The sequence below is a fragment of the Macaca nemestrina genome, chromosome 3, assembly GCF_043159975.1.
Source record: "Macaca nemestrina isolate mMacNem1 chromosome 3, mMacNem.hap1, whole genome shotgun sequence".
Classification (NCBI taxonomy): Eukaryota; Metazoa; Chordata; class Mammalia; order Primates; family Cercopithecidae; genus Macaca; species Macaca nemestrina.
The window spans coordinates 102041938-102067796 of NC_092127.1; the positions used below are offsets into that span (position 1 = coordinate 102041938).

General features: G+C 41.3%; 1 protein-coding gene across 4 annotated transcripts in view; it reads right to left on the reverse strand.

Annotated features, from left to right (window-relative positions):
• The window catches only part of LOC105479662 (ALF transcription elongation factor 1), a 202959-nt gene that overhangs the window by 8099 nt on the left and 169001 nt on the right, over window positions 1-25859 (reverse strand). For all 4 annotated transcript variants that reach the window (XM_011737760.3, XM_011737758.2, XM_011737759.3 and 1 more), the window contains 8 exons: window positions 22478-22532; window positions 22315-22352; window positions 19875-20031; window positions 13520-14452; window positions 3569-3681; window positions 2374-2611; window positions 1594-1685; window positions 956-1016 (listed from right to left, as the gene is read on the reverse strand). In XM_011737760.3, coding sequence (XP_011736062.2) covers window positions 956-1016; window positions 1594-1685; window positions 2374-2611; window positions 3569-3681; window positions 13520-14452; window positions 19875-20031; window positions 22315-22352; window positions 22478-22532 — 1687 coding nt within the window. The remainder of the gene's footprint in view (window positions 1-955; window positions 1017-1593; window positions 1686-2373; window positions 2612-3568; window positions 3682-13519; window positions 14453-19874; window positions 20032-22314; window positions 22353-22477; window positions 22533-25859) is intronic.

Here is a 25859-nt window from a genome sequence, read left to right on the forward strand (position 1 = left end):
AGAGCGCCAGGCCAGGATCTTGTTGGTGAATCAATCTGATTCAGACCCCTGTGGGTGTCTGAAATGTGTGATTAGGTTTACATGTGGACCAAAAAAGTCAACTCATGCCCTTCCTCTGTGTAACAAAGTTCAATATATGGCTTTCCAGGGAGGTTTTTGCATTTTTGCATTTGTGGGGATTTAGGTTTAGGGACTCACTACATAAGCAAAAGCCCCAGAGTCTTGGATATCTACACATGACAAAGGGCAAACATTATCTCATTATATTTATTGCAGTAGTGATGTAAAAGCATAATTATGTACACAATGAACTACAAAACCACCATCTTTCAGAAAGTCCAAAAGCCAATAGGTAAAGAGAATTCATGGCTTTAAAGCATGTTTACCAACAGTATAATTATTACCTTCATCTTAAAATCTCATCTAATAGCCTAGCTCAACTCTTCCTTTGGGTCAGCCTCTCAAGGCTTTAAGATAATTTTGGAATGTAAACAGGCTTCCCTGCCTTGTGAAATGTCTTAGAGTGAACACACGTTGACTGGGTTTCAACAGCAGGACTCATTTTTCACATCCAAGGAATTGATGCAGTGGAATAAAAAGGCACCTATGCATTAAATCACCAGCAGGTAGATTATCTTTCACTGACTTAGATATAAAATGTGTGACTAGGTCCTCTATATATCTGCCCATGATCAGACTGAATCAGTGGAGCCAAAGAAAATAATACTACCAAGAACTACCTACCGCTTAATCATTAAGGTCCTGATTTTGCTGCGTGCGTATGTTGTGGCCAACAGTAGGGCCCATACACTCCTTTCTCCTGCGCCTGCTGCACCCCCTTCTTTCTACCACACATACGCTGAGTGATAGGGAATACAGTAGAATGGAGACTACCAAAAAATCCTTTTTACTATGAGAATACATTCTACCAAAGAGATAAAGAGCCAATACTAACCATTAACTCTGCTTTCTGCTTCAACTTTTTTGCCTCCCTCATGTGAAGGTCTGCTTGTTGTCTGAAAAAGAAGAAGAAAAACCAGGGACAGGTTATATGAGCGAAAAAGAAGAAGAAAAACCAGGGACAGGTTATATGAGCCAAAGATTACTAGACTAGGGCAAGATAACTTAAGACCAAGAGTGAAAAAGGATGGGAGGACAGCAAGGGGAGGGCAGAGGGTAAACAAAGAAGGAGAAGTGGAAATAAGGAGGAGAGGAGAAAATGGAGGAAGAAAGAGCAAAAAGTGGCTGAGTGTGGTGGCTCATGCCTGTAATCCCGGCACTTTGGGAGGCCGAGGCAGGCGGATCATTTGAGGTCAGGAGTTCGAGACCAGCCTGACCAACACGGTGAAACCTGTCTCTACTAAAAATACAAAAAAAGTTAGCCAGGCATGATGGCTCATGCCTGTAGTCCCAACTACTTGGGAGACTGAAGCAGGAGAATCACTTGAACCCGGGAGGTGGAGGTTGCAGTGAGCCGAGATCGTGCCACTACACTCCAGCCTGAGTGACAGAGTGAGACTCCATCTTTGGGGCGGGGGGGGGGAGATCGAAAACAAACAAAAAAGAGCAAGAAGCAAGCATCTGAAGTCTTACTTGTCAAACTTCACTTGAGGCTTCCCTGGTTTAGAGTTACCATTTGGCAAAGAAGGCACTGGAAAAGGATTTGCAGTATCTCCGGAAGAACCCTTTAAAAAAATAAAATCAGTATACAGATTACACTCTAACATTGAAGACCACTGTCCTAAAAGTACCATCCCTCTTAAATAGCTCAAAAGAGTAGTTTCAAAAAAGAGTAAATCAAACAATGCACAATCGACCCTGGTTAAACACTTCCTCAGCTACAGATTCAACTGAAGCGGTGGTTCTGACTAAACTGGGGACTCAAAAAGGCAAGAATGTCCAAGAGATCAGAGAACTCACAAAGCCACACATAACATTTTCTCTTAGTCAATCCAAACACACCACCCCACTCCACCCAGATTAACAGGAAGAGAGGAACTTTTATTTGAGAAAGTGGATCATTTTCCCCCATTATAACCTAGAATGAAAGTATCTGAGATCAAATATTCAAAGCACAACTACACAAGGGAACAATTTCTTACTGTAAAACACCCAATCAAAAACTAGCACAACAATCTTTTGATTTTTCACCTCTGAAATCACTGTAAGAATAATAAACTGACACCTAAATCTTTGTGTATTATTAACTACCTTTTACTCTCCCTCCAAAAACTAGCATTTTAAACACAAACATTGTCTTATTAAAAGCAATGGACACTTGTGAAGTGCCATCATTAGGAACTCGTCTTCTTTGGGAACGTAAAGGTACAGCAATGCATCCCACCTTACACAATGGCCGCCGCCGCCGCTCACCTTGTGCTCCGAGGAGCTTCTGGAGCCCTTCCCCTCTACTCTTCTGTGCTTGGGAGTGGAAGAGTCTTTGTGGTTGCTCTTGGTACTGCTGGCACTTTTGGGAGGGTCCTGGCCACAGGTGTCTGCTTCCCGCTTTGACCTCTTATGTGCAGGCTTGGCTGGCTTCTGGGAGGACGAGGACACAGGTGGCGGGGGGAGCATTTCCTTCTTTGAGGACTCTGAGGAGGGCCTGCAGGGCCTGGAGTGAAACATCATGTAAAACTAAGGGGAGGCAAAGCACACATCACTTGGCTTCGTTGTTTAGTTACAAACTGGCTGCTGGCACAAAAGATTAGGGTATCACAAAGCATGAAACTGTGTTGTAAACAGGCCAAACTTCAGGGACTTTTTGAGGCCTTTCAAAAATCTAGCCCTACCCATTAGTGATAAAGGAAGCTGTATAATTTCTAAGCTTGCAGAGTCTGTCAATGGTCCTGACTTTCCCCAATCATTCCGAACGCTTGCTTCAGCTGCTTCCCAACCCAGGCCTTTCCCTGACGAGAAGGCGAGTGGAGCCGCACCCTCCACATCTGAGCCTTCCCCATCTCTGTCGGTTCCCACATGGTGACATTATGCACTTGTTTGTGCCAGGACATTTTCTGAAGCAATTTCTTGAGTAAATCAGAGTAAATAATAGTTGCTTGTTATATTTACGTCTTCCTGGCACTCCCACCTCTCACCTGCCACCCCTCTTCCCGGCAACAGACACTGAGTTGCCCGACAGATTCTTAGTCATCTCTACAAAAAGCAGCACTGAACACAGGCTCCCAGAGTCCAAATGCTGGCTCCAACACTAAGAATTATTTGACTTTGGACAAGTCGTTAGTTCTCTGTGTCTTTGTTTCCAATTCTGCAAAGTAGAAATAATGGTACCTTTCTTACTTTCCCTTAGGGAAAAAAAAATCCAGATGTCTAAAGAAATTATCCATACTGAAAATGTTTCTGATAAATCCAAATTTGCTGCCACATGAATTGTTAATTCCTGTAAGGTCCTCAAGGATGCAAGAAACAAAAACAAACTTAATACATTGTCCAAATGAGCTTGACTTTATTAATCCACTGATTCTACTGCAGAAGAAAAATGTCTTTGCTCTGTCAAGACCCAAGAAGTGTTGATCCCCGTAGAGATGAGGTGGCTGCTAATCTCTATACTCACTTTGCTTTAGAAGATTCTTTGTGGGAGGATGAAGATGAAGATGAAGACGACTGTGATTTGATTTCCTTCTCCAGTCTGATTTTCTTGTTATCACAGTCTCTTTCTGCTTCACCCTGTTATTACAGTATAATCAGCAAAGCAAATTATTGCGAACATAATAGTACAGACAAAACAGAAAAGAAAAGATAGAAAAGGCAAAGAGGGTAAATTAACCTTTGGAGACATTTCTGTACGCACAGCAACCCTATTAGTACTTACCATGTGTGTCTGTGTGTGTGTGAGTGTGATGGGGAGTGGGCAGGGGACAATGTAGATCTGACATGATTTCTATTGAGACAGATTTTTTTGCATAAAGAAAAACCACTCCTCCCATGCAGGAAAAGGAAGATGTCTACAGTAACAGACAATCCAGGCAAGTAGACTTCAATAGACCACTGATGTTTTTCTAAATAGAAAAGAATCCATGAAACATGCATATTTACATCAAATAATACAGAGATGATTTTTTATGAGGTTTCCTCCAACTTCTTTCAAAAGAACCATCCACTTACATCCACTAGTTTATTGTTTGTATAAAATTCAAAATGGACTACTTAAAGCTTACTTTATTTTCTACTGAAAAATAAGTATAATGTTGAAAGGAAACCGTCTACAAAATCCCCTGCGTATTTTATAGAAAGGACCACAAAGATACACAACAACAATAGAAATAGTTGCTCTGGGATTCTAGCTAACATTTTTTTTCCCCTCCACTGATACAATTTTTTTAATACTTTTTATCTCTCCATATATAGAAACATGTTTCTATTTTCCAAAAAAAAAAAAACGTGAAAAGACTGTAAATATTTTAGTGGAAGTAAGGAAAAGGGAATCTGTGACTACTGAATTTAAGTATCTCTAACTTGTTCCCTTGAAAGTAGGGTTTTAAAAAAAAAAGAAAAAAGAATTTAAGTACCTCCAAAGCATCCATTTATACCAACTAAAGCGCTAAATACATTTAATCATTAAAACAACACAGAATTCTTCATGATGAAAGTCTCTGTGGTATTCTCGTGCCTCACTTGTTAGCACATACACCAGCTATCTAAGGAGTCTGATGTGCAGACTTCCTGCCAGCCTCCTTCCCACGGCTCTGGGTTCAGGTGGAAGCCCACACACTGTCTAGCAGGTGGCAGGTAAGTGACGGGTGAGGCCCTTCAGTTAATTCTCACGTGCATTTAGAACCAAACCTCCCAAGTGTCAGGTCACCAAGTTAGAAATCTGGGACGCCAGTCAATTTAGGACAATCCCTAACAAACCTGAAATCCTCTCTTAAAAAAAAAAATTCTTCAAATTAACTGCGGGAGGCCCCAATTTTCACCACTGTGTCTTCCTCTCCTCCTGAGTTTAAGAAAAATGAATAATTTAAGATGTGTAGGCTCAAAATCTGCCCAGACACCAATAAGCAGTCTGGCTCCATACAAAATAATAGAACACAGAAAAAAAAAAAAAAAAATTCCCTTCTCCTGGCATCCTACAAATCAGTGTGCCCGCATTTGCACATCCATCCAGCCCTTCAGAGACTCCTTTGGAAAAAACACTTTTATTCATTTATGCAGTGCCTTGTTTCAAAACGGCTTGAGAGTAGCTTACAAAGATACCTGTTTTTAATCTTACAGTATGTGCACAAGTAAAAACGTTAAGAAGGGAAAATACAGGAGGAAGAGAGAAATTAAGGCCAAGTGAAGGCTTGTATCCTCGGAAGGCTATCAGTTCTCACTGTCCTGCACGCTACCATCTGGCAGCCACAGCTAGATCTAGGGAGCACCTGAACTTGAATGGTGTTAATCTGAAATAAAGACCTAGTACAAAAAGGGGAATGTAATATTTTTATGTTAAGTGATTTGTTTATTGATATATAACAGACATACATATTTTGGGAGTTGAATAATCTTTTAGGTATACTGGATTAGATATAATTATTAAAATGTTAGGTTGGGCGTGGTGGCTCATGCCTGTAATCCCAGCACTTTGGGAGGCCAAGGTGGATGGATGACTTGAGCTCAGGAGTTCAAGACCAGTCTGGCCAACATGGTGAAACTCCATCTCTACTAAAAATACAAAAATTAGCTGAGTGTGGTAGTGGGCGCCTGTAGTTCCAGGTACTCAGGAAGCTGAGGCACAAGAATCACTAGAACCCAGGAGGTGGAGGTTGCAGTGAGCTGAGATTGCACCACTACACTCCAGCCTGGGCATCAGAATGAGACTCTGTCTCAAAAAGAAATTTTTTTTTTTTTTTTTTACTAATTTTCCATTTCCTCCCCTTTTTACAGTTTTTAATGTGGTATTAGAAAAGTTTAAATTACATATGTGGCTTATACTGTATGTCTACTTGACAGCACAGTTCTTCAGAGTTTGCTATAGATAATCTGCAAATTGGGTTCTGAACTACTAATTCTGAACTACTAATCAGATTAGCCAATGCAAAGAAGGAATTATAAATATACTGCTTAGATAAGATAAAAACAGATCAGCTACTCAGAAATGTAATCATTCATTAGAGAAGTTGGAAAAATGTACCTTGAAGGACTGAAAAAGGAGATAATACATGAAATGAGCAACCAAGTTCTAAACCCACAAATGAAATGCAATAGGAAACTCTACACAGCTGTTTCTCCTGCAAGCATGGACTTATAGCAGATCCTGGAGTACAATTTAGAGGTTAAAGGTGCTGCCACACGCCACAAGAAGCTTGCTGGGGCACTGCGACAGGGCTCTGTGCAGCATACAAACCTCCGTTCAACAACTCACAGTGGCAACGCTTGAGAGACAGTGAATAATGGTGGAGAGAAAAAGAATCAATTGGAAATGATGGGGTTAAAATAGAACCTGACGTCTGGTACTGGTAACTCCTCTGTCAATCAAGCACTTAATTATGCCCAGGTTACCCTGTTACCAAAGGGCCCAGTGAACTGTATTGAGTTTTAGATGAAAGGAAGTATAGCCGGCCCAAGAAACATTACAAGACGGAAACTTTGTCTTTGAAAAGTCAAAATTTGCTAAAATATACAGATGGATACTAAATTGAACATGAGGTAGTAAAATATACTGTCTTCAATGAAAGGTATTTCCAGGCAGTTAATGACACATTAAGGCCCCCAAGGCAAAACTAAGCATTAACAAGGCTACTTCTTAAAGAAAACACCAAAGTCTAGCAGTGGAATGAGAGCTGATTTTTGTTCGTATAGTTTCATTTTGCTTAGGACATGCTGGTTGTAACTATAGGCCAATCTGGCAGACCTTATAAACCACATATGAAGATACAAGTCAGGGCAAATCAATCCTCACAGACTGGTTATAGCTCTGGCTGTGCCAATCGGTGACTCAAGTAGACAGCCAACAAGAGAGAAACCAGCGAGCACTAACTTCAGCGCCAGCATCTAACAACTGCATTGGCACTTACTGGAATAATATGCTTTATATTGATATTTAGCAACCTAGAAGCAGATACTATTCTATAAGCTGGTAGAAAGCAAGCCATCAAACTTTAAAGCAAAAATCCCCTTCTGTTGATTTTGCTTAACTGTTGAAATCAAGCCAGCGGGCATGAGGTTAGTATTTTTTTGTACACTATGCACTTGGAACTTTGTCATCTTCTCTCTGGAACAGTCACAGAGGCTTCCCCAGAGTAGGCACTCGGTATTTGTCAGTGGCACAGAAATTCAGCTTAATAGCTCAGGGACACAGCTGAGGTCACTGGATGCAGGACTGCACTACAACTTTAAGTGGATGGATGTAGGAAAGGGTCATTAACCTGGGAGCCATGCAATACTGGGTGAGCGGAAATGCAGACCAAAATTCCAAGAACAAGACCTGCCAAAAAACAGGAGGCACAGTGTTCTTTAGATTTTTCTGGGTCAAGAAGCCATTCAGATGAGAGTGATACTCTCTCTTCAGGAGGAAAAAGAAGTCCCTTTGCCCTGTGGTTTATCCCCCAGGTCACCCCCACTTCAGGGAATCTGGCTTAAGGTATGGGTTTCAGAAATTCTTTTTCTACTAGGTTAAGTGTCTCAAGGACGGTGCCTCACCTTCCACAAAGGGAGGCTGCCGGCTGACAAATTGGTCCTCACAGACTTGTTTGCTTTTCTTAACCTGTTGGGTCAGGCAGCCCTGATCGTCTGCCAGATGCTACTCCACCCACAGTGGAGCACAGGGCAAGAGTGAAGGCCATAAAAGGAAGACATGGGCTTGCAAGGGGCCGAGTCAGTTTCCGTCAGGGAAAGCCTCTCGGCGGGCTGCGCTGCCCTGCAGCTGGCTCACCCAGCAGACACTTGGAGGAAGCAGGGAAAAGGTGGCTTTTTCCAGAACTGACACTTATTTGGGGCCACAGAGATTCCAGCAGATGGAAAGATGTAGTTAACCAGGAGCTTGGCTGTGGAGGAAGATGGGGGCATCTGCAGGAGGAGCTAAAGTGGAGTAGGAATGTGTGTGGTACTGAGTGGCAACGGTGGGGGCCGTGGAGGAACCAAGCCAGGGCTGACGTGGTAGCCGCCTTATTCACCGGCGTCAGAGCCAGTACGCCGACCTTGTGCGCCTCTTGAGAATCCTCCCGACAGACACTTGTACGCAGAAACACGTGTGAAAAAGAGGAAAGATCACCGCACTGGGAGGAGACAGCATGCCTGAGCTGCAGATCTATTTTTACTCAGCAGCCAAGCCATGTTAGTGCCTTTCTGGATCTCATCTATAAAAGGTGGCAGCTGATCAAGGGACCACTAAGGTTCTTTCCACACTTAAATTCTAAGGCTCTATTATCTTCTTCTAAAGGGAAGCAAATGAGCTTGGTAGCACATGGAACACAGAAAACTGGAGAAGCAGTCTTTGGGGGAAATTCAGGGACTTCCCTGTGATTCGCCTCGGAAGGAGATTCAATACAAAAAAGACACAAGGGACATCAATTTAAGTTTGCACCAAGATCAGGCCCAGGGACTTGCTGTGCAAACAGGTTGTGTTCACTGGGATGAGTGCTACAGAAAAGGGAAATTCATCCACTTTTCTCTTTGGTGAGGGAACGGTTGATTCAGAACAGCCTAAGCTATCACATGCATATGGCTGTGGTGCTCTCCTCAGGGTAACTAACAGGCATGGAGAAATTTAGATGTAAGTGGCCTTAGTCAAGCAGAAGGGATGAGCTTTCACTTTGAAAGATAACCAGGGGTGCTGATCTGGAGAAATAAACCAAGAAAAGACAGTCGGATCTTGGATGCAAGGGAAGGACTGAACCAATCATTCCCTGCAATAAAGCTGCATTTTCCTCTTACACATCATAACTTCCCTTCCTCACTCCTCAAAACACATACACGATAGCACTGGAATGTCTTTCCCAAAAAAGTTAAAGCGTCTTGGTTGGCAAAGCAATTATTTAGAAAAAGGAAAAGAAAGACTTGAATGAATGCACCTCCTTATTCAGTTATTCATCTAAATGATAATTAAGACAGACTATCCTTCATTTGAAAGGAATCTATAAGATGACTGAATGAAGTGAGGAATTATCTCCATGAGCTCCTAGAACAATGCAAGGCTCACACATGTAGCTCTATGCACGTTACGTGTTTATTTTACTTTTTTTAGAGACAGGGTCTTACTCTGTTGCCCATACTGGAGTGCAGTGACTCAATTACAGCTCACTGCAACCTTTAACTCCTGGACTCAAGTGATCCTCCCACCACAGCTTCCCGAGTAGCTGGGACCTCAGGCACGCACCATTGCGCCTGGCTAATTAAAAAAAAAAAAAAAAAAAAAAATTTCCCCCAGAGACGGGGTCTCACAGAGTTGCCCAGGCTGGTCTTGAACTCCTGGGCTTAAGCAATCCACCCGCCTCAGCCTCTCAAAGGGCTGGGATTACAAATGTGAGCCACTGTGCCCAGCTAGGTACATTTTTAGAAGGCTCCCAATTGCACTGGCCTGGTTGCATATTACTGTATATATATATTGTAGTTCTTGAGTTCAACTTTTCTTCCAAATCTGGAAAAAACTAAGCTTGGTTTAAGAATTCTAAAGAAGAAAATATAGGCCAGGCATGGTGGCTCACGCCTGTAACCCCAGTGAGGCAGGAGAACAGGGTCTGAAGGCAGGGAACCTTAGGCCCACCTACACTGACTGGATATCAGAGGCTACTCCCTTTTCAACCCCTCCTTTTTCTGTGTGGTAGCTGGAAAATGAAAGTAACTCTGATTGGTCCCCCCTACAATCAATCAGAACAGTCGTGGGCCACTACAGTGAACCAATGGGAAACCTCTAGAGGGCATACAAACCCCAGAAGAACCAGTGTTCCCAAGCCTCTTGCTCCAGCCAGCTCCCACCCTGCGGAGCATACTTTCATTTAAAATAAATCTGTTTTCACTGCCTTGGTTTTGTGTGCATTTTGTCCAATTCTTTGTTCAAAACACCAATGAGCCAGACAACTGCCCTCAACCAGTACCTCCACTGCTTTGGGAGGCAGAGGTAGGGTTGCTGGAGGTCCCGAGTTCAAGACCAGCCTGGGCAACAAAGTGAAACCCCATCTCTACAAAAAATAAAAAGAAATTAGCTGGGTACAGTGGCATGTGCCTGTAGTCCACGCTACTAAGGAGGCTGAGGCAGGAGGGTCACCTGAGCCCAGGAGTTTGAGGTTGGTGAGCTATGCCACTGCATTCCATCCTGGGCAACAGAGTGAGACCCTGTCTCTAAAAAATAAGTAGATGAATTAACAGAATAGTCTCTAAGCTAAAAATAAAAATTTTTTAAAAGAAAACATAAGTTGGTATTAGAAAATCTAAACTGCAGTCAGACTGATGAAATTCAGTAGTTTATGTAAAGAACACAACATGAGGTCATGCATATTTACCCTCACAGTTTTCTCTACTTTTCCTCATGCATTGTTCCTTACCCACGGCTGCAGAGTAGTAAAAAAAAATGTGTGTGCATTTCTATAGGCGCCATGTCTAACGACTTCATCACAGATGTTAGCCACCATTAACTCTTTATGATTATCTTCATACACTTTTAAGTCTGAAGTGGATTCAAGAATCTGTAAATATTCTGAAAGAAAATATTTGCTAAACTTTGTGCCAAGAGAGGGACAGACTCTAACAGGCCTTTAAATAAAAACACTAAATTCCACTAATGTGAGGGATCAAGCATGTTCTTCTATTGCTCTGACTATATGCTCACAGAGCTTTTTCTAATGTTCACATTTAAAATGAAGAAAATGAAAAATATCCTCATTATCCAAATGTTAGCAGTACCCAAACTTGACAGCCCTTTCTCTGCCATGGAGAGCAGGCCCACACACTGGTGCCTGCTGGAGCAACCGTGCCAGTCAGAGGGCCTGGGGCAGAGAACCCCGAACAAGCAGTCAGGGCACTAATGAGGAAGGGGGGACAACCTGTCCTCTACAATAAATAATGAGATTAATATGCTCATCTCCCACCTGGAATCCAGCAGGAAGTTAAACCAAACGACACACGATTCTCTGATGAAGAAGTAAGAATACAGTTGACTGTTTCTTTATATTTATTTACCTGAAAGCTTCTAATGTTTGTAACTAGTGACATATTTTCAGGCCAGGAATTCTGTTTGCCTAGATCATGATGTCTAAATACTGCACACTTGACCAATTTTGGATCCAAATAACTAGCTTTGTATGCTCTTGGGCCCTGTAGTACGGCTCTGCTTCAGTGGTTCCCAGCCCTGATAGGCACTAGGATTACCAGAGGAATTTTTTAAAATACCAGTGGGGGTTGGGGATTCCCGTCATCAGTGCTAAAGGCTCCCAGGTGACTGTAATGTGTAGCCGGAGTTTGGAACCAGTGGGTCAGACATCAATCCTGACAGTACCAAAGAGGCCGACTGTTTCCCAGGTCAGATCTCTCAGCAGCTCGACAGCCTTTTGAAGAAATCATGCACTTGATTAAGATGAAGGGATCACTATTTCTTCATGCTCTAAACAGAAAGATAAATGAGCTGCCCAAGAGGTGCTCAGCCAAAACCTGGGAACGGCTTTTAGAGGGCACAGTTCCCACAGTCAACAGTGAGAGCTGGAAGCTTCCCTTTCTAGGGCCTCAAGCAACACTTCTAGATTTGCACTGGGGTATGAACTAGACTGAGCTCTCTGGGGGATCCTCCAGGTTCTAACATTTCCACCCGGTAAGTAATCCTTTCAGAAGTGAATACCTGTCCCCACCCCAGCTAATGCAGACGGCCAGCACTGGAGACCACACAAGACCACAGCAGCTGGGAGACAGGTGAGAGATTTACCAGGACAGGGAGCTACATGAGTGTGTTCCTGAAGTTTTCTCAGGTGTTATCAGATGCAGGTATCTTTTTCCTAACCAGGTCCATCACAATTTTCTCCATAAAGTTTTGTACCTTTCACTCACTCTCTCACACACACACACATACACACCCCAATCCATCCCATATAAAAAGTTTAAAGAAGTTTCTGGCATGAAAATATGCCCTCTTCTAGCTGAGACAGAGCACTCATTAGCACGGATACCATCCCACTCAACTTGCCTGCTGCAAATGTGGTGGCAATACACATCCTCTAGTCTGCTGCGAGGAGGTTCTGAAGAAAGCAGTCGCCCTTTACTATTTGGTAAAGTCGGGTTATATTTTTAACCCAGTGGATTAATCAGTCAAATCTCAGACATGACAGCAGGCTTCACAATCTTTTTTCCCTTTGTTATTCTTAGCTCAACTTCCACAGCTGAGTAAGAAGCTTTTCATGTACTTACAAGAGTGTTAAAAATTTTATTTCCTTCTCAGCAGGAGAGAGTTGGCCCTTCTTGTGTCTTTGTCTCTGATTCTTGGGCAAGTTGGCTTGGGAATGCTATTGGAGAAAAGCTCACTAATCTTTCATCATCATGAAAAAGCAACAAATAGAACAAGAGCTCAATGATTCAAAATAAAAGGAGACTGTCTAAAATAGCAGCATGTTCAAGTAACAGACAATCTTAAATAATGCAGCAATTTTTTTTTTACTCTGTCCATTCTGTATCCAAAAGAATCTTCCAAAATTATAATAAATAAAATGATGTGGTCAACACTTTGCAATGTGCCATTATCAGCCTATATTACTCAAGGAGACACTAACCATATGTTAGTAACTGTAATGAGGTGTTGTATGGTCATGTGTTAAAATATGGATGTGATATTGGTATAAAAGATCCTACTACAAGAGTAAAATTTGTACAGAGCAGTTCTTTTAATAATTCAGAATATGAATTAACATTTCAATTAATATAATATCTCAATTTCTAACCTAATGGGCAAAACCTAATGGGCCAGGTGGTAAATGCCAGTTATAAGAATAAACGAAAATGAGGCTGGGCATCGTGTCTCACACCTGTAGTCCCATCACTTGGGCAGAGGCAGGTGGATAACTTGAGCTCAGGAGTTCAAGAGCAGCCTGGCCAACATGGTGAAACCCCACCTCTACAAAAAAATACAAAAATTAGCCGGGCGTGGTGGCACACACCTGTGGTCCCAGCTACTCAGGAGGCTTAGGTAGGAGGATCATTCCACCCCAGAGGTAGAGGCTGAAGTGAGCCAAGATCACACCACTCCAGCCTGGGCGACAGAGCAAGACCTTGCCTTAAAAAAAAAAAAAAAAAAAAAAAGAGGTGGGGTGGGGGCAGCCCTAGATGCTACATTATCCTAAAAGAAGCTATCGTTTTTAATGACTGCCTCGCCTTTTTTAAACTAGCAAGACCGATGGAGGGACACAACACGTGTTAACGCCCATATGCAGAATGAGAAGCAAAGTCCAGACAGCTAACGCTAGTAGAAGGCGCAAAGGCTACAGCGAATCAAAGCAAAGACTTGTGAGACAACTCAACTGGGCCTAAATCAAAGGTCGATCAAAGATACCATCAGGCCAACAGCAAGGATGGTCCACACTGGAGTCAAGGCAGTCTCCCCAGAACTCACCTTTCTCTTTTTGGCCAACTTGCTTGAGCTGTCTGAGCTCCTCTTCTCAGAACTGTGCTTCTTCCCTGCAGGCGGCTGTTTATCTTCTGCTTTCCTCTGGCGGCTCCCCTTTCCGGGAGGCTGGGGTATCCGAGAGAGCAGGTCTAGGGTGATCTTCACCATCAAGCTTTGTGGGGGAGGAGTGTCCCTGAGCGGTGAGAGCAGCTTGGTGTCTCTCAAAGGCAATGGGAGTCTGTCTTTGCGGCTGTCCTCCTGGACCACCACGGCTTGGCGGCAGCCACTAGTCCTGCTGCCGCCGCCACTGTGGAGCGGGCCCTGGCTCTGAGTCAGGGGAACAAGAGCAAAGTGCTCAGGGCTCCTGTCCCCCACATTGTCCTTCGTGGGTTCCGGGCCTGAGGGAGCCTTAGAGGGGGCAGGGAGGGAGCTCTTGTGCTTCTTCTTCTCACTGGAGGGGGGCACTGCTGGCTTGGGCTCTTTGCTTGCTGCGGTCCGGGGCCGTCCTTTCGTCTTCACCTTGGGCTTGTCTTTGGAAGTCTGGTCTCTGGAGCCGTAGGGAAGAAGTCCCGCCTCCCTTTCCACCTGCAGGCTGGCCCGTGAATCCGCCCGGGCAGAGGCCTTGACAGGTTTTTTGGGTTGTTTGGTTCCAACAGTTTGCCTCTGTGGGGGTTCCTGCTGTGCCGGGGACTTCTGACAGCTCCTCTTTCCGGGGTGGGGGGCTTCGGGTGGGGCCCGGGGGGCTTTGCTGGAGCTTTTCGGGGGAGGATCTTTGGATTCAGAACGCTCCTGACTCGTGGCACCGTCGCTGCTGCCCTTACTCTCTGGGCGCCGCCGTGGGGGCTCTGTGCTGCCGGGACCCTCTGGTGGTGCAGCGGGCTGGCTGACTTTGGTCAGCCAGTTGTCCAGCTGCCATTTGTTTGTTGTTGGAGGCTCAGGCTAAAAATAAGGAAAGAAAGAAAAGTGTTAACTGACTGATGATGACAAATCATTCTTTTGTGTTAGTCACCCACTTATACAATACTGTCCTGCAGAGGAGCGAATCCCTCCAAACCCAGAATTTAGGTTCCGGTCATCCTCCTCAAGTTATAAGATCTATAACAATTAACTCTTAAAGCAACCTTCACTTTTTTGTGGGATTTAGAAATTTGGTAATAGCAAGTATTAACCAACAGGCAACTGCCAACTGCTGAGAAATCTTTATAATATATCTAATGGTAATTACAGTATAATTTAAACAGAATTGACACATTTTGGTATGTGAACTACTCTATTAAGGAATAACAGGAGGAAATGAGTAAAAAATCATTTCATCAAGTATCTGCAGAAGGCAGCTAATGAATAAACTAAGTTTTAGTGGGCTCACATTTTATCCTTGTTTTGACATATTTTTCAACTAAAGATGACTTTTATTCAAGAAGAGATTTCTCTTTTTTGTATGTGATAGGGTCTCACTCTGCTGCCCAGGCTGGAGTGCAGTAGCATGATAATAGCTCACTGCAGCCTCAAACTTCTGGCCGCCAGTGATCTTCCTGCCTCAGTCTTCCAAAGCACTAGAGTAACAGGCCCATTTCTCTCTTTTACTTAAAAACATTATGTAGTAAACATTTATATGTGACAAAGTTATCACATCACATATAGTATATACTGATTTGCAATTTTTACACCTTGATAAGAAGTCAGCTGGGTCACATTAGCCAAGCATTTAATCCCATGTGAACTCTTGAAAAGTCAAACACTGGACCAACACGGTGGTTCACGCCTATAATCTCAGCTTTGGAAGGCCAACACAGGACAATTCTTTAAGCCCAGGAGTTCAAGTCCAGCCTGGGCAACATAGCAATACCTCATTGATACAAAAAAGTAAAAAATTAGCCAGGAGAGGTGGCACATGCCTGTGGTCCCAGCTACTCAGAAGTCTAAGGTGGGGATTGCTCGAGCCCAGGAGTTTGAGACCGCAGTGAGCCATGTGCACTCCAACTTGGGTAATAGAGTGACACCTCGGTCCCAAAAAAAAAAAAACAAAAAAAAAACAAAAAAAAAACAAGTCATACATCAAATCTCTCATTACAAGCAACCTGGTCTGAAATAGCACCTATGCTTCTAAGATACAAAGGGAGGCATACAGTCAGGGGCAATGAGAATGTACAATTGCGTGGCATAAAAACAGAGGTTCCTGGCTTGTTATCTTAACTGTTAGTTCAACCTTTGTCGATAAATTAACTGCTGTTGCATCCCACCACGTCTCTCCAGCTCAGCTATCACACCTTATTAAAAGAATGACAGAGACTCTTGTGTCTCCAAGTTCCACTACTCTATCTTGCACATAGTGGGTGCATGAGATATATGAGTATTCCGCTAGGTGGATTACTATACCCATGAATTTCATATCATATAGAAAAACATTAGTGTCTAACAGAGTGAGTGATAGTTACATTTATTTTAAAGAGAACACATCGCTGTCCTTACGTCCTTATCTTAAGAAAAATACTAATTTCTTTAAAGATCCACTCTGGGAGGTGGTTTGTAGAAGTCAGTCATATACATAACGCATCAGAAAATTAGCTGAAAGACATCCCACTTCAGATTTATTTGCTTAGATTATAGATAAGGAGAACACTCCAGTAGGTGGAAAAGTTTTAAGGGGAAGAAAGACTGCTGACAATTTTTCCGAGTGGAACATCCCAAATAATTCTACTTCATAAAACATGGAAATCTAATGATGCAAAATATGTGGCTATGACATAAAGGCTTTTTGGCCAGGAAAAGGTTAGGTAATAAAATGATCAGGTAGACGGTTCGGGTTTAGTGTGACTAATGGAACGGAACTAAGAAACTTAAAAAACCAGGCAAGAACATTCTTTGGACAGTAAGATGACTGCATAATTCCTTTTTTCTTTCTGTTTACCTCATACTGCTGCTTATGATAACATTATCTTCCTGATGGCTTCCTTCGCTTATGTTAACTGTATACCCATGCTGTCATCTGAATTTAAGGGCAGAGAGGGAGGGAAGAAGGAAACTACTACTAAGTGGCAGGCATTTTGTCACATCTAAATCTGTATGCAACATTCTAAGAAGGCAGAATGGTTAAGAGTAGAGAGAAGATTAGCACACAATGCCCACTTGTCAAACATGATTTCCTGCAGCGACTTCAGGGTGTGGTTACATAAACGGTTAACTGATGGGACAAGGTAGTGAGAGACATCACTTGCCAATCACAACAGGCACGAAGCCTTCACACCCTTCCTCAGGAAAGGTATGGACATACCTCACCCGCTGGCTATACTTACAACTGCACCCCAATCCCTGGCATGCTCTTTAGAAGACAATTTAAGTGTGAACCCAAAAGGGAAGTCATTCCTGGTATAAATAACATCTGGTTTCCCCCCAACCCTCAGAACAGTATAGTACTGAGATACATTTAGTAGTCCCTAAGAATGTCCTGGTTACAGAAATAAAATATATTCTTCCATTACAGTCCTAAAACGTTCTGAAGGAAGGCCTATGTCCCAATTTGAGGGTAAAATTGAGTAGTTGTGCCAGACAAGGGGAAGAGGTAGGGGCAATCCTGTATACCCAATATTAAGTTGTGAAATGGATACAATTTCTTTGATATATTATTTGGGTATTGAGATGGAAAAAATGTTTTCATAAGGGATTGATTTAAAATATTTTTTAGGCTGGGCGCTGTGGCTCACGCCTGTAATCCCAGCACTTTGGGAGGCTGAGGTGGGTGGATCACTTGAGGTCAGGAGTTCGAGACCAGCCTGGCCAACATGGTGAGACCCCATCTCTACTAAAAATACAAAAATTAGCCAGACGTGGTGGCACGTACCTGTAGTCCCAGCTACTCAGGAGCCTGAGGCAGGAGAATTACTTGAACCCAGGAGGCGGAGCTTGCAGTGAGCCAAGATCACACCACTGCACTCCAGCCTGGGCGACAGAGTGAGACTCTGTCTCAATAAAAATAAATAAATAAAAATGAAAATAAAACATTTTTAAAAATAAAGTTTAAGTAGATAAAAGTGCCAAGGTTTTAGACTTTCAAATATCCTGGGAACATTTTATCTTTGTTTAGAGGATCAAGGTCTGGACTTTCATTTCTTTCTCCGCCTCTCCTCACCCCACCCCCAATCTGCTCTCCCAGTGCCGGTGCAACCCAAATACTGCAAATTGGAAGTAGGAAAAAAAGGATATAATTATTTTTTATTAGGTGTTTTAATAAATTGGCAAAAGTTAGTATACTTTAGAATGAATTATGATTTTGAATTAAGAAGTTCTGAGCTATGCACAATATAGATTTATTCTTTTAGTAACACTACATAGCTACAGGGAATATGAGTGCAAAATGTTTTTTAAATGCTTGAGGTGATGGGTACCCCACTTACTCTGATGTGATTATTATGTATTATATGGCTGTATCAAAATATCTCACGCACCCATATATACACCTACTACATACCCAAAAAATTAAAAGACATAAAAGAGTGAGAAACTGAAAACTGCATAATGTACAGTACTGATTATGGAATATTAATGAAAAAGAATTCTCATTAGTATCTGTATGTACAGCCTATTATGGAATTTGTGTTACTCCCAAATAACACCAGAGATTTATAATAATGCAGGTATTTACTGTAAAAGGAAAGACATGTAGTTAAATACTTTAGGAAAAATTCAAAATTTAAAATCTAAACAAAGATAAAATATTCCCAGGAGGATGAGCCTCAGTACATAACACGTACTGTCCACGGATCTGCAATACATACCAATACTAGCCCTTTTTAGTAAAGTGATTTTAAAAGATAAGGCAGGAGGGGACCATTTATTTTACACCTAAGAGGTTTCACTCTATTCCAGTAACTTCTCAAGCAATAAAATATATCTATGTCTCATTACTACAAATACCAGACTTTCTATCAAGTTTCAATTATTCAGCCAAATCTGTACCATTTCCATTTTATTTTAATTAAATGTTATTTAATTATCTTTTTGATGTCAGTAATCTAACTAGCATGAAGATTTTTCTTAAGAATAAGGTGAAACACAAAGCAAAGATCTTATAAACGTTAACAGTGAACATCGCACAATTTGTCTGCACAGCATATTCAGTATCCTTTTCCCTGAGGCAAAGAAAAATTATTTCAATAGCAATTAGTATCATATAAGGAAACAAAGAGCCCCAGAAACACACAGTGTAGTTTCTAAATCTGAAAGGCACTTCAAGTGCAGTTAATACTGATGCATGTCTGTCCACTCCAAAACATATCAAACTCTTATTTTCTGCGCCAGACATAGATTCGCATCTAACAGAAAATGACAGCCAGTTATTTTCTCAGCCTCCCTCACCCTCAGACAAGACCCTTAAATCTCCCTATATCAGCTCCAGATGTATTCAGTTAATGCCCCACTGGAACTGCTTTGCTTTCTAAACAGAGACAAATACAGAAGGCTTTTTAATGCTTTCCTAATTAGAAAGCTTCATTTCCTGGCATTTCCATATTAAATATCTGGAATAATTTTCTCGATGTGGGCTGGTCTCATTCACCAAAAAGAAAAGAATGCCTTCCCTTTTCATTAAATTCTTTCCCCACCATAATTTTTACAATGCTACCCAAATTTTGAGGTTATCTGGCAACCCTGTTAGATGTTACTAACAATTTCTTGGGCTCCACAATCCAGTAAATAGCATAAACCCTCTATATTTATTTAGTGCTTAAGATTTTCAGTCTTATCAGTTTATCTTTACAATATTCTCCTGAGGGTGGGTAACAAGCAAACACCATCATCCCTGTTTTACATGGGGCAGAAGGGAGCAAGAAACAGAACCCTGACAAAATCACTTTGCCATCAATTTAACGCATGGCTTTTAGTGATTCGAAAATAGAACTCCTGATGACTTATTTCTAGTTCACATTCCTGCCCTTTGCTAAATCAGGCGGTCTCCTTTTGCTTTCCTTAATTCATGCATTTCTAAAATTTCAAAAAGAATTCTCATTAATATTAAAATAGCAGCCTACTGAAACCAACTTTTCTTTTTAAAAGAAGGGAAAAGAAAATGGTGTGCAAACAGTCTTAATGAGTTGATCTTCAAAACACCACTAGCAATGCCAGAGAAGGCCTATCATTTTCAACAGGGGGGAGAAGACCTCTCTTCCAACTCTCCTTTACTAAATATTTGGTAAGAAGCAAATAAATAGAAACAGATGGCTCTAGACAGCGCAGGAGCAGGAGAGCACTGCCCCATGGCACAGAACGACTCAGTCTCATGGTCAGTCCTGGCCCACAGCACAGACTCTAGCTTCAAAGGGCAGGATGCTGCCATTTAAGGTGGCCATCTCGAGGGGGGACACGGTACCTCCGGAGCCGGGGTTTCTAGGGGCTCATTTTCTTCGCTGTCACTTGAACTGCTCTCGCTCTCCGAGTCTGAGGAACTGTCTGAGTCACTGGTGCTTTCTGACTCTGCACTGCTGGAATGTGCTGATGCCACCGGTTCTGGAAGGGACTGTGGAGCACTGCAAAGCAACCAAAAGATAAAATTAGAAGGCACGATGCAAGGTGGATTTCTTCCTTCTCCCTTGCCCATTTTTCTGCTACTCAAAAGGAGGGGTCTTGGTATTAGATACACTGCTAAACTATCACATCATCCAACTGAGAGAGGCCCAAAGTAGTTTAATAGAAAAGCAAAAACCTCTGAAAACTGTTCACCAGATAAATGCATAAAAGACAAGCCTGTGAAATTTTACTCCTGAAGAATATTTCAAGCGATCCAAAATTTAAGTTAGATGCTGGGTGCTTCATATGAAGGGTTGGTAAACCATAGCCTAGGCTGGCTGCCTGCTTTTCTAAATAAAGTCTTATTGGAAGACACCCATACCCATTTCTTTAATGTACTATGTCTGCTTTTACGCTGCAATGGCAGATTTGAACAGTTGCAACAGAGACATATACGGCCCACAAAGCCTAAAATATTTACTATCTGATCCTTTAAGTTTGCTGGTCTCTGCTACACATAACCAAATCCAATTAATTTCTATAAGAAAAGCCAGTAAGTTAAAATCTCCCTATATTCTCTATACAAGAACTGGGTGGTAGCCAAAGACCACTAAATATAAATGGTGTTCCTTTGCAAGATGAACTCAAAAGTAAACAACCATTCACACTTCCTGGCAGAACTACAAAAGTGATTTAGGGATCATCCCCAAATATCAGCCAAAGGAGAGATTATCTACTCCAAGTTTTAAGAATGGGGCAATAAATCTAAGTTAGTGAGAAAACACATTGATCACAATGCTAGACACACATAGAATTTCAAAGCATATATAATCTTAAAGCTTCACCCTAGATGGTATTAATTAAAGCAATAAGTCATTAACTAAAATCTGGACAGATTCCAAATCCACCTAAAATGTTTTCAAAATAGATTCGTAAATAACATACTAGAATAAAAAGTATTAAACAATAACAAAATCACTAGTTGAAGTAATTTTAAAGCACACACGATACCACTATATAATTTCCTCACAGAAATGCTGTACCCAGTCTGTGGCCCTATCTCCACTGGCAGCTGAAGAGCATGAGCCAGTGATGAGCAAAAGGGGCTACACTCTCAATGTTACTCCTGCCTCAAATCTGTACCCCTGCTTGGTCTCTTCTTTTTCCTTTTCCTTCACTTTTAGAAGTTAGGCTACCTTGTCATGTTTTATGAGTCATCATAACCCACCAGAAATTACTGAACAAAATAAGACATAATCAAGCAAACCTTATGAATCTGTAAGAGTGCACATAATTACATGGGCTTCCTCCACATTAACTGTAACATCCCCTGCATAATGGACAAGATTTTATCACTAATCTCGTCTCTGAGTGGATGAGCACATCTCAAGGGAGTAAACTTTGTCCATAAAAGACAGGTATCTGGCATATCAGAGGAAAATATTATAAAAGTAGTTCAAATAGTTCATATATTCAAAAATTAAATCATCACATTTCCTCAAGTATGGCTGGCTTGTTCCATTTCCCATCACACTGAAATGTACTGCTGGTCATTTTGAAAAGCAGCTGAAACAGTATGAAAATTCATGTAACTAAGAAAACAACCATAATGGAAAAGAAGTTCTGGAAATAATTGAGCTTTACTGAAAACAGCAAATCTGTTACCTCCATTAAAACACTGGGCTTGTCAGTTTAACTTTTCAAATATTGATTACCTAACACTGATGATAAATTGTATTTTAAGCTTGTGTGTAAACTCCTTTCTTTGAGACAGAGTCTCGCTCTGTCACCCAGGCTGGAGTGCGGTGGCGCGACTTCAGCTCACTGCAACCTCCATCTCTTGGGTTCAAGCGATTCTCCTGCCTCAACCTCCTGAGTAGCTGGGACTACAGGCACACGCCACCATGCCTGGCTAATTTTTGTATTTTTAGTAGAGACAGGGTTTCACCATGTTGTCCAGGCTGGTCTCGAACTCCTGACCTCAAGTGATCTGCCCACCTCGGCCTCCCAAAGTGCTGGGATTACAGGCGTGAGCTAGCACGCCCAACCTGTAAACTCTTAAAAATCTTTAACATCTATACTGATGATGTAGATCAGTGTGGGGCTCTCGCTTCTAAAGGGTTAACAACCTCCTTATGGCTGATTTAAGCTTCCAAAATATTAAACAGGTACTTTCCTTTTACTGTGATCCTTCAGCTTCTTCCCATGAAAAAACTGTGGAAGTACTAAATAAGGCTTTATTTTTCCCATTTGGTAAAAAACTGCAAACATTCTGTACAGATGGGGAGAAACCCACACAGTACCTTGGAGGTGCAGATGAGGAGGGAGGCTTCTCTGGGGTCTAGGCATTCACAATAAGGGGAAGAAGGAACAGGAAAAGAACAAAAAACAGGTTAGAACAAGCAGCTCAGATCTGTTAGATGGATTTAAAAGGACTCCTGGTATTACAGGCTGTGCAACACTTACTTGTTCACCGTCACTGTCCTCACTGTCACTGAGCTGAAGGTCGTCTTCGAGCATGCTGGAAAGGGCAGGGACACAGAGAAGAATGAATGTGAAATGATTTCTAACAACTTTTCTAGCATGTAAATAGAAAATATGCCTAATTAAACAAAAGAGAGAGAGGACATGTATACGTTTTATTTATTAAAGGCTGTAATTTCCAAAAAATGTAAGTTTTACAATTATACAATTACAATGTACGAATACAATTATAATTATATAACACAGAAACCAGTTAAGTGCAAGCCTCTCACCATCTCAAGACAGACTCTTTCACATGTTACAAACATTGAAGCAGAACTACCACAAGACAAGGATTCATTGCGAGCCCTGAGACTAAAGTCCTCCACTCCTAATCAGTGAGGTCAGGGTCCATGCAAACAAAACAAATGGGGTGGGTGGGGGGGATACATAATACACTCAATTACTTTCTTCCAAAAGCTCTAACTGAATTAGAGTAATTAGCCATTAAATGAATTAAAGTTGAATGAATATTTGTAAAGCACTCAGAACAGTGCCAGGTACATAAAAAGTTCAACATTAGAATTAAATACACAGTAAGATGTATGACGCTATCAAGGCAAATATCACCCAACAGTGCAGTTACTTTACATTTCTGTCCAAAGGACATTATTAATAGTGAGCTTTATTTTTCACATGTAATAAATTATTCTTTTTTGCCTATGTGAACACTGATCAATGGGAACAGTAATACAAACGCAATTGTCTACGGATTATGTTTAACCTTATTGCTATTGTTTCAGTGGGGAAAAAAAAAAATCCATTTCCTCAAACTTGGATTAACGTATCTGTAGGCATTCTGGCTTATCGTGAACCTAAATAGTAAAAAGCAAACATTTTCCAATCTGTACATGTGTTGTCAAATTTTAAAAACTCCCCTACCCTTAACCTTCTTCCATGGAAATAGCCAAATATCACAGGGATGAATCAGTAATTGCTTCCTCTCTTCCTTTTCCCCCAAATTTTATGCACATGGCTATTTGAGGAAATGTTGTAAGTAAAACTGAAAAGGAAAAAATAATCTGCTGGAGCATTACCAATGCTCCAAAAAGCAAATTATTAGAGGTTAAAATCCTTCAGTATTTCCAAAAATACCTATTCAAAAATCTGACCACCAATTTTTACTGCAAAGCCACTATCTACCACTGAAGAAAGCAGGCGTGGTTACTTCGGAAATCCTGGTAAAAATCACTATATTTTCTAATGAAAATGAATAAAACTTGGCTGTTTTGTAAATGACCGCCTACATGAGGTGGTAACTCTGCCAAGAAACAACTTTCATAAATGTACTAAAAACATACTGGGATAAGTTTCTAAATAAAATGAAAACTGTCAGCAACTTGTAAATGTAGGTCTTGCACAATATTTATCTAACAGAAGCTAAATTCATATTTTTATTTCTTTTTGAGACAGGGTCTCACTCTGTTACCCAGGTGTGGTCTTGGCTTACTGCAGCCTCCGCCTCCTGGGCTCAAGCAACCCTTTTGCCTCAGCCTCCCGAATAGTTGGGACTACAGGCGCATGCCACCATGCCTGGCTAATTTTTGTGTTTTTGTAGAGATGAGGTCTTACTATGCTGCTCAGGCTGGTCTAGAGCACCTGGGCTCCAGTGGTCTGCCCACCTCAGCCTCCCAAACTGCTGGAATTACAGGCGTGAGCCGCTGTGCACAGCTAAATTCATATTTTTTCAAGGCTAGAAAATACAGCCTTCAGTCATAGGACTTGCCAGTTAGCAACATTATGGTATACAAGAAAAAGTCACTCAACAGGTTTATTGCTAAATGGTGGCTTGGCTGGGATATACACAAACAAAAGATAAAAGAAGTATCTTTGAAATAAATGTAAAGTATAATACAACCAGAAAAAAATCTGGCGAAGTGTATTCAATATTAGCCACCAACCACAACAAAACAAAAAATGGACCTCTTTCTTAGTTACTAGGTTTGTTTTGAATAAAACTGATTTGCCTTAATTCTTGTAACATCAATGATCATGTAATCCGACCACACTTCCTGTTTTGAGCACAGGATTACAAATTGTGTAACTTTCTCTTCTAGCTACTAAACATCTAAATTCCAAGAATATACTCTCCTAAAGTAAGTCAGAAAGTTAGAGAAAGTTCTGACTTTTGGCTCCACTTCCTCTTCAGGATAAACAGGTACCATGAAAATGCTGTCCCAGATTCTAAAAATTTGCCCTGCAGAGAATTACATAGATAGTAACAAAATAGGCCTGCAGGTATAAAACCTGTTCCGAACCTAAAGAGTAGGGACTGTGATCTCTGAAGGAAGATTGCAAAAGCTATCTCCAAAGAAACACTCAGAAGTGATAAACCAGCATGGTCAAACAAAATCTCTCCTCCCTCATTTGGGATGTATTGGGATTTATACATAAAGTATTTTACTTAATAAAAATTTGTGAGTATAATTTATTTGATAAAGAATAAACGTATCTCACATGAGAATCAGCAGATCTGTGTATTACTAGTGTCTGCTGGCACAGCCAAGAGTAACCACAAAATATTTCAGAAAGCATGATTTACTGTATCACCAGAGGTGGGTATCTCAACATAAACTAGCATGCTATTACTGGAGGAGAAAATGGCACAAGAAAAAATTTTTTCTAAAGTTTTTGATTAAAAAACATGTACGACATCTACTTTAAGTTACAAGTTGTTAACTAAGTTATGCTAATATAGAAAATTAATCATGAATACCATTATGATTTTTTTTCAAACAGAAAATCCATGTAGCCGAAGACAGTTTGATGACAGGTGAAGGATTTTTAGGCATAAGGACAAATTTTAAAGGAATTCAAATTTCTTTTAAATTTAAGAGGCTAAGGTCCTCCGCCTGTCCCACACACTATATTTGAAGCCAAGGACGTACTATATGTGAAGAATCAGCCCTTGAATGTGAAGAATGAGGAGATGAACTACAGCACACCTAGGTGAGCACCTCTGTCCCCACAGCAAGAGAATCCAAATCTCTTAGACCCAGTCTCAGCCATAGCAATAAAGCCTAGGTCAAGAGAACAGAAAGCTCAATGGATATGCTTTTTCTTTCTCATCTGTAAGTTTTCTTGAATTAGGATCAAATCATTTTCACCTTTATATTCTGTCTAGAAACTGGTAGGTATCCTAAAAAAGCAGCCTGAATAGGACCCCTTTGTTAAATAAGTAATAGTATCATGTAGCTGTGCCCACTATGTGATCAGAACAGACACTGCCTATATTACGATCCTGTGTGGTGGCTTTTGACCATCCCTTCACATTCTAAGGATGAGGGAAACAGCCACCTGACATGCCCAAGATCATGAAGCTGGC